The sequence below is a fragment of the Rhagoletis pomonella genome, unplaced genomic scaffold, assembly GCF_013731165.1.
Source record: "Rhagoletis pomonella isolate Grant_MI unplaced genomic scaffold, Rhpom_1.0 Rhpom_scaffold_00009, whole genome shotgun sequence".
Taxonomy (NCBI): domain Eukaryota; kingdom Metazoa; phylum Arthropoda; class Insecta; order Diptera; family Tephritidae; genus Rhagoletis; species Rhagoletis pomonella.
The window spans coordinates 31,119,091-31,129,058 of NW_023458563.1; the positions used below are offsets into that span (position 1 = coordinate 31,119,091).

At 39.4% G+C, this 9,968-nt stretch overlaps 1 protein-coding gene across 8 annotated transcripts in view; it reads right to left on the minus strand.

Moving 5' to 3' along the window:
• Positions 1 to 9,968, minus strand: part of LOC118745721 — a 163,098-nt gene that overhangs the window by 29,596 nt on the left and 123,534 nt on the right. For 7 of the 8 annotated variants that reach the window (XM_036479342.1, XM_036479338.1, XM_036479340.1 and 4 more), the window contains one exon: positions 3,416 to 3,849. In XM_036479342.1, coding sequence (XP_036335235.1) covers positions 3,416 to 3,849 — 434 coding nt within the window. Of the gene's footprint in view, positions 1 to 2,697; positions 2,725 to 3,415; positions 3,850 to 9,968 lie in introns of those variants that run through there. The other variant, XM_036479343.1, reaches the window with a different exon arrangement.

Genomic DNA, 9,968 nt, shown 5'->3' on the forward strand with positions numbered 1-9,968 from the left:
TATATCTGTACTGTAGTGTTTTCGGACGGTACTAGCTCTTACTGCCAGTATAGGAGTATTACATATATGTCTATGATGGAGCCAGTTCTGGGCCCATAACCAATATCAATAGAAGTCCAAGAGACAAAATAAACGGCCGTCTTATTTGTTCAAGTTTTATTAGGCGAAAGAAAAAATATAATTTTCAGAACTGGCATAAGAAGTTAAGGTTACATTTCCAAATGAAAGTTTTGAGAGTAGAAATTATATACTCATGTAGTTGAGTTGCCAATACAGTAGGAGTCTTCCTTTAAACTCATAAAAGCCTCGTAAGCCTCGTAAAGATCGTAAATTTACGAGCCTCGTAAAAGAACTGTCAAAACTTGTATGGAGCTCTATTTACGAGCCCCTTCTCGTAAAACTCGGTGTTGCCGAGAGGCCGAAATTTCTTTACTAAAATATATGATAAAATAATGAAAATAAATTAAAAAAATAACACGCGAATAAAATGAATGTATTTCATCCACTAACTGCACTGACTTAGGTTTTCTGCTAATTTTCAGCATTTTTAATTGTATTTTAGCCAAGAGTGATAAGAGACAAGATGGTGTGATGTTATGGGAAATACTACGAAACAAAAATTGCTTCACAAAATCCTGGTTGATCTGTCAAACAGTCACTTTACGCACCTATTTACACATTTTCCCGTTCCCATTAAAGCCTCGTAAACTTACGAGTTTTACACAGTTTAAGACTTTATAAGTTTAAGGGAATCCCCGAAATATCCTTATAATAATGCTCTAACATAGGTATTTATATGAGAAAAAATAATTGCATTTACCTTAGGTTCATTTCAGTGACATACACTCAGTTGCATAATTTTAAGACCGCCACATACATATTAACATGTTTTGACAATTTTTTAATATTATTTAATTTCGATTATTTTCTTATAAAAATATAGTTCGTTCTTCAACAAACACCACACAAATCCACTGTTCAAACTTTGTGCAAAAATTATAAAAATTCAGCGAATTTCTACCAAAATGTTACAGAATTTTTGGAACAGTTTTGCGTATGCAGTTTTATAAAGGTGTAAAACTTTGGTGAAAATTCGCTGAATTTTTATAATTTTTGCACAAAGTTTGAAACTGGGATTTGTATGGTAATTGTTATAGAATGAACTATATTTTTATAAGAAAATAGATGAAAATAAACAATCAAAACTTGTTAATATGTGGCGGTTTTAAAATTAATCAACTGAGTGTATTTATCCATCGAATACCATAAGCCCTCCGGTTTTTCAGATAGGCTCCCATTAACGAATAGTAATAAAACTGCGTACACAAAACAGTACCAAAAATTCTTAAAAAAGTGTAAAACTTTGGTGAAAATTCGATGAATTAATATAATAATAATTTTTGGACAAAGTTTGAAATGTGGATTTGTGTGGTGTTTGTTATAGAATGGACTACATTTTTATAAGAAAATAGGTGAAAATAAATAATCAAAACTTGTTAATATGTGGCAGTCTTAAAATTAATCAACTGAGTGTATTTATTCATCGAATACCATAGGCCCACAAAAATGTACTTCATAAAAATTCAAAACGGCATTCTAGGGCATATTCATATCGGCGATCGCATATGCCCTCCGGTTTTTCAGATTGGCTCTCATTTAAGAATAATTGCAAATTGTGTAGAATTTTCAACTTCTAAAATTTTGATGCTTTCTCAATTTAAATTAAATAAATAAATTAAAGACAAAAAAAACGGTAAAGTGTGCTAAAGACCCATACGTGTTCGTAGAAGCTGAGTAGAGAGTGTTATTGTCCAGTTTCATAGTCCTTCTAAAGATCTTCCGAGGGCACTGAAATTTGAGGGCATATAATTCAGTAACCCCCTTATTCTAGAACCTGAATTTTCGTAATTCGTAATTCGTAGTTACGTTACGAAAAACGAATAATCCACATGTTGCAGCCCTTGCGGAAACATGAAGTATTTCCAGCTATCAGTTGTTTTTAGAATACTGCTTAATGGAGGAAAACAAAGTGGAAATGAATTAAAAAAACACTCATCAAGTGCTTATTTATAGTAAAATTGTTTGATTTTACATATTTTGAAAGAAACGATGGATTCTATTGCATTTGCAATTATAGCAGCGAGTAAGAGCGCGCTATGGGAATGATTTCACAAAGATATGCGGAGCTGTCGGGCCCAGTAACCATGGGCGCATCTATGTCAGCTTCTGGTTGAATTGTTGAACCACAAGCCAGAACTCCTCTTATGCCTGAAGAACTGGTTCTCAATCCAGTTAATGCCTTCGGCGCGCTTCCGGATTATAACCTTTACTAAGTAGAATTCTCCTTCCTGTGTTGCCAGAGAAGAGGGGCTTCCGCATGCCAAAGGTATACAACAGTTCTAGTGCATATCACTCCGGCTACGCCATATATTTCCTGGAAACACACATCGATTTACATATTTTATCTCGCCTACGACACAGAATTGTTTTCGTACAAAATTACGCAAAAAAGCTGCCAATTTCTTACTCGTTCGTTTTTAGGCATGTCATTGTTACGAATTTTGAGAGTTCGAAAATACGATTCGGATTGCAGCATACTATTTCTACGATTCGTAGCAAAATTCGAATACGAAAGAGTTGCCGAATAGGGGTGTAAATCTCGGTACTCAGCTCCGAAGAAAGTATTTGAGTATCAAGCGCACCTTTCCGCAGCTATTGGAAGCGCTGAAAAAAATTATCACTATAAAGGCAATGTTCTATTTGACGTTTGGAGTACTTTATAATTCGCGCTGATTTTTGCGAATTTTTTCGATTGGAGGCGTTTAGCATTTTCATCCACACAAAATACTTATCGAGGGCTTATATTCAATACCCTCTATTTGTAATTTTCAGAAAAACTCGTTTGTGATGTTGAAACTTATCTGAGACTTAATTGATGTAAACTCTTACTTTGCAATTCAATAGTAAATTTTACCAACAAGCTATTTATAAGGTTAGCATTAACAGCATCTATGGCACTTCATTCTTAAGTGGATTTTTATATCAGAAGCTAAATCTTGTTAAAATTGCAGATAAAGGGTATTGAATATAAGCCCTCGTTATGTTCTAAAATACTCGTATTGTTATATCGAAGAAAATGCACACCTTCGAACTTCCACCTTATTATACTGGAATTAAATTGGCTATAAAAATGCACGCCCAAAACTTTCCTAAAAATCTGATTAAAAAATTTTAAATTTTGATAGCAATTTTTTTTTTAAATTGGTTGAATTTTCGCGAATTTCGGATTTACGGCAAAAATTACTTAATTTCAGCATGATTTGTTTATGAAATACAAATAAGTCGTAAATTACGACCAAAAATCTGACCTAACCATTGATTGTTTTGTTTAACCACGTTAGATTTTATTACTTACGAATTGTTTATTCTGATTATCTTCCGCATCGATTACCAAAAAGGACCTCATCCAAGGCTCCTGGACTTTAATTGCAAGCGTCATACTAGCAGCATTTTGATTCAGCCAGTTCGCAGGCATGTGTTTGATTTCGAATTGCACCCATTGTCCGGAACCCGCTGGTATTCGAAGGCTGGACTCCACTAACTTCATTGTATGTGTAAGGTTTTGGTGAATGGATCGTCGCACGACTTGGTAGATCATAATTATGAGGTCTCGTCGTCTTTTGATATTTCCATTGGCGGTCTTTTGTTCTAAAATTTCAGGAAAATGCTCACGCGTCCAATCATAACCACGTATATAAAGATGGATTATAGTACGAACTATTGAAAGGTGATTGTGCTCAAATTTAAAATTAATTATTTCCCATCTACGGTTATGGCGAACGTGGGAAGCTACAAAGGAAAAATATAATGTATTATTGAATAACATTAAAACCGCTTTTTAAATAAATTAAAACTTTTAGCATGTGCGCACACAATTTGAATTGTTATTTATGGCGACTTCTTAGATTTGTATGCACAAAAGTTATTATTCAGCATGAGAGCTACACAAAATACCATTACATGTTGTTGTTGTTGTTGTAGAGGCACTACTAAGCCCCGCCTTTTTCGGGTCTACGTTCAATCATTTTCGTCAAGCTCAACTAACGGGAGGCCCAGGAAACGAGCTGTTCCGATGGGTTCGGACCAGAGGGAGAGGGGTGTTAGCTGAGTCGGATTGAGCTGGCATGCAAAGAGGTGGTTGGTGTCGTGGGGGACTCTCCACATGCCGGGCACTCATTGGGGATATTGGGGTCGAGTCTGGACTGGTAGCTGTTGAGGCGGCTACAGTATCCAGACCGTAATTGAGCCAGGGTAACGCGGGTCTCTCGTGGCAGTTGAAGCTCCGTCTCTTCCACAGGTGGTGATTGGACTTGTATTACGGCATTCATAGGTCGAGAGTTGAGGTAGGTGGTGACTGACTCTCTATGAATGTCGTTGATGGCTCGTCTGTATGTCGTCGGGTCCAATGGTTGGTCTACATACTGTTGGACTTCGTCCTTGTACACGAATAGGTGCCCCCTGATGTGCCTGGGCGGAGGCTCCTCCTGAAGCAACGGTCTGTTAGGGTGTTCACTTCTGTGACACCCCACCAGAAATTGCTTACAGAGCATTTTGTTGTGTTCCCTTACGGGGAGCACTTGGGCCTCGCTGTGCAGGTGGTGCTCAGGCGTCATCAGAAGGCACCCAGTCGCTGTCCGGAGTGCGGCGTTCTGACAAGTCTGTAGCTTCGTCCACTGCGTCCAACTAGTCCCCGGCGTACAAACTGGCGCAGCATAGTTTAGAACCGGCCGGCCAATTGCCTTGTATGTTGCCAGCAACGTTTCTTTGTCTTTGCCCCAAGTGCTGCCGGCGAGCGACTTGAGGACCTTGTTGCGGCTCTGTACTTTATTGACAACTGCGGTTGTGTGCGTGGAGTAGGAAAGCAGGCTATCGAAGGTGACCCCTAAAATTTTCGGGTTGTTTACAGTCGGTATTGGTGTGCCATCGACGTGTATACCTAACTCTAGACTGACCTCCTTCGTCCAGGTGGTGAAGAGGGTCGCCGTTGATTTCGTTGAGGAGAGTGTTAGGCTCCTTGCAGTGAAGAAGCGAGAAAGGCTGGAGAGATAGTCGTTCACTTTTGGGCAGAGTTCATCAATTCCATTCCCGGACGCCAAAATCGAGCAATCGTCAGCGTATGAGATCAGGGAAACTCCCTCAGGTGGTTGAGGAAGTTTCGAGATGTAGAAGTTAAATAGTAAGGGGGAGAGAACACCACCTTGTGGAACCCCTTGTTTAATCCTTCTTGGTTTCGAGGTTTGATCTCGGAAGATTACTGACGACTGTCGACCACTCATATAATTCGCCGACCATCACTTCAGTCCCTGTGGGAGTGAGGAGGCCTCGATGTCTTCTAGTAGCGTGGAATGGCGGACGGTGTCAAACGCCTTTGACAAGTCCAGCGCTACTAGGACCGTTCTCTCACAGGGGCGGTTTCGATTTAGGCCACGAGTTATTTGGGTGTTTATGGCGTTAAGTGCTGTTGTTGTGCTGTGCACTTTACGGAATCCGTGCTGGTGCTTCGCTGGGGTCAGGTGGCAAGTGAAGTATGGGAGTAGTAGGGCCTCAAGCGTCTTCGCGACCGGGGAAAGGAGCGTTATCGGGCGATAAGAGTCTCCTTTGTTGGCGGGCTTCCCCGGTTTCAGCAGTGGGACCACTCTCCCTGATTTCCCCACATCAGGAATGATGAGAGTGGCCGTGGACAGGTTGAGGACCTCCGTTAGGTAAGCTACTCCCTTAGGCCCTAAATGTTATAGCATCAGCATACAGATTCCGTCGGGTCCAATGGCTTTGGAGCTTTTCGCCTTCCCGATGGCCCCCTTCACTTCACAGCTGGTGGAAACAAGTGGTGCACTGTTTTTTGGCAGCTTGTGCAGCCTCCTGGTGACTCGATGTTTGGCCTTGTCTACCGAAGGGTGCAGTGTAAATTGCCTACTAAAGTAGGCTGCGCATTTCTTCGGGTCCGACGAAGCGTGACCTTCGAAAGAGATTTCCACTCTGTCATCACGCTTCGTTGGGTTGGACAGGGACCTCACGGTTGACCAGAGCTTACTCACACCAGATGTGAAGTTACAGGCCTTCAAGTGCTCCTCCCACTTTTTCCGCTTATGCTGATTTACCAGTTGCCGAATCTCCAAATTAAGGTCTCTCAAACGGGGGTCCCCGGGGTCGACCTTGCGTAGGTGGTCACGCTCATTTGCTAGTACAGCTCCTTCGGCCGGGAAATTTGGGCGGACTTCCGCGATACGTCCGGACGGGATGAAGCGAGCCGCTGCGGCAGTGCCTACCCTGCGGAACTGGCGTTCGCCAGTGTGTATGTTTGTAGGTGTGAGAAGGGCGGCGAAGCTGCTCTTGGTGACTTCCGCGAAGCCGTGCCAATCAGCTTTGTTTAAGTTGGTGTAGGTTCGGTGGTCCGCGGGAGCAAAGTCGGTGGGCTTATTGATCGAGATGACTATGGGTAAATGGTGTGATGCTAGTGTTAGCATAGGTCGCCATGAGATGCTATTGATCAAACCAGCGCTAGCAATTGTGAGGTCTGGCGAGCTGCTGCAGCTACCCATAATCCTGGTGGGGGCGTCATCGTTCATGGTGCAGAATGTCGAATCGTCTATTTGCTCAGCCAAAAGGTTTCCCCTACGATCATTGGCCAGGCTTGAGTGCCATAGATCGTGGTGCGTGGTCACCTACCGACCATTACATCTCCTATTGTGGTTAATATCCAAAATTTAAAGAGTCATCTAATCATAACTTTTGATAATGATATTTAACTGTAATTAAAAGTTCAAGAAGAATACAAAACTTTTACACGAAAGCTCGTTTTTTAAAAGTCTACAGGCATGAAAACCTTTTTGGACATATGGCGCAGAGGGAAAAAATAGTAAAATCAAACAGAAACGTATTTGATCTTACTGTGAACGCCAACGAAAGTACTGTTTAGTAAATATTCAATTCAGGTACGCACATATTAAAATAAAGCATTTTGCACTTGAAAAAAAAAATTAATTTGCATGGTTCCTGCAATGGAATTCGAACATTGACCCTCTGGAAATCAACAAATCGTGGCAAGCATCTTTGCGCACTCAGCTACAGACAGCTACGGTTGTCAGTTGACCATAATGACTCGGGCCCAAAATAAATCAAAAAAAGGACAACTTCGATGAAGAAGGAACCAAACATTTATTACCATTTATATTACATACATACATATATGTGTGCATTTGGGTGCTTTTTTCGCGACTATTGTGTGGAAAATACTTAAAAAAAAAATCTCAGAAAATTTGAGCCCTTAAAATTAAGCCTTGGTCGTGCGAAGATTTCCCGTTTAAAATACACGTAAATTTTGACTTTTGTCTTCAAAATTTTACAGCTCAGATGCATTTTATGGTATAATCTTACATCGCTATTCTGCAACACTTTCGTATTCGGATTTTGCTACGAATCGTAGAAATGGTAAGCTGCAATCCGAATCGTATTTTCGAACTTTCGAAATTCGTAACAGTGGCATGCCTAAAAACGAACGAGTAAGAAATTTACAGCTTTTTTGCGTAATTTTGTTCGAAAACAATTCTGTGTCTGAAGCGATATAAAAACTAAGCAAAAAGATGTAAATCGATGTGTGTTTGCTGGAAATATTAGTGGTGTTGTTTTAAACAGATAAATTTGGCTTTCACATATACGTATATATTTATCCACTGCTTTATATTAACGAACAAAAAAGAATGTTTGTTGCCTCTTATCGAGAAACTTGGGTACGGTTTAGTTATTTGTATAATGGTTTTGGGTTGTTGTATCCAAACGCATCACCTGAATCTAAAAACCTTAACATACACGTGTAGTCAAAGGATTGAACTTTAATCTAAAACAAAGGTTCCAATTTTCCGAGCTCTAATTTATTAATATATTTGGTTTGAACCATGCACTTTTTTTTGTAAATGTTGATATGATAAAGATACAGTGGATGGCGTAGCCGGAGTTATATGCACAATAAAGGTTGCATACCTTTTACGCTAGCCGCACACTGCATCTGATAGGCCGACCGATGTCGGCCGAACAATTTCACCATCCGAACTGATACGCACACTTAACCAGATTATTAGCTGGCCGCATTTGTACATAAAAATCTAGTTACGTTTAAATTTTGAAAGCAGTGAAATATTTTTGATAAATTTTAATTGACATGCCCTAAAAATTTAATTTTATAGTAAATTTTTTGCTTTGCACCCAATTAGATAATTTTTCGCAGTCCATTTTGGTACTTTTCACCTCACATCGGACGAGAAAAACAAACATGGATGGATTGAGAACCATTTCTTCATGCATAGGAGGAGTTATAGCCTGTAGCTCAACCATTCAACCAGTAGATGCGTCCATGGTTACTATGGCCGACAGCTCCGCATACCTTTACGAATCAATTGCCATAGTGCGCTCTTCAGCTGGATTTACATGAGTCGATTTTCTAGGCAATTCAACATTGCTCGAGAAAAATCGCTCTTGTAAATGGTGATTCAAAAATCGCTTGCCTCAAAATAGATAGCAAATCAACTTTTGCAGGCGATTATCGCCTTCAAAAAATCGCCTCATGTAAAGGCAGCTTTACTCCGCGGCTATAATCGCACAGGCATCAGATTCCATAATTTTCATCAAAATATGTAAAATCAACCAATTTTACAATAAACAAGCACATGATGATTTTTTTTTAAATTCCTTTCCACTTTGTTTTCCTTCATACAGCTGGCAATGCTGCACATTTTTCCGCCAATATCTCAAGAAATATCGCTGCTAGCGATAAGGTGGACTGAAACTTTTTTGTAGAAAATTGAATTTCCCATTGTCATTTACGTTGTTTCTGTAGCTTTTCTTACTTACGAGATAGACAAAAAAGAGAAAATTTCATGAAAAAATTGGGTTTAGTGACCCGTACTACCTAGCTGGTAGGAGTTGGGTTACGCCGCCTTGGACACTTTTGTAAAGCATTCAATTCTGAAGAAACCCTATCATTGATCAAAATTATACCAGAAAATGCCTCTGACCTGTATAATTTTTGAAGAAAAAAAATCTACGTTTATATGTATTTTAAAAGGGAAATCTTTAATATTAGGGGCTCACATTTTCAGGGAATTTTTTTAGGTAATTTAAATTCTTTATAAAAGTATAGCCCATCTACCAAAAGCTATAGAAATCCAAATTTCAATCTTTTTGCAAAAATTATAAAAATTCTGGAAAGTTTTACCAAAGTTTCAAACTTTTTATTTAGAATCCCTTCAAAAAAAATCGGCATTTTGTTTTGTTGCCCATAAGATTTCAGTACAAAAAAGTGCAAGTTTCAAATTGGCGAAAAAAACCGTTTATTTTTGACATTTTCTCCTGGCAGTGTCGCGCATTTTCTTCCATACAAAGTACGTTCGAAAAATTTTAACCGATTTCAAAAAAAGGAGGACGCTATCAATCCGTCGGAATATAACTTTGGACCACGTTAACATCGTTTGTTCATATATGTAGCTACAAGTGGCATCGATGCCTTCGCGAACGTTCACTGCTGTTGTTTTTCTTGTTCATAAGGAGGGATGCAAACGATGCATCGATATTTTTGAAACATCGATAATATCGGTTCAAAATTCGATGTTTGCCATCGATGTTTACAATTACCTAAAATCACTAAATTGACGATACATCGATGCCAGTTTCAACGATATTTTAACATCGACTTTAGTGTGACTCAGACTTGAATTCAACTTACCCATTATGCTCCTAAAAATTTGTTGACTGGCCATGAATTTTTATTACTTATTCTTTTGAGGAACATGCAGAAATGCCGAGTTTGCTCGTATCTTTTGATATTAAAAATGCTTACTTAACCATTAAAAAGGGGCCGGGTTCCTGTTGGCCCGTAGTTGGCCCTTGGAACTTTAGGCTCAGCGAACTTACTACGG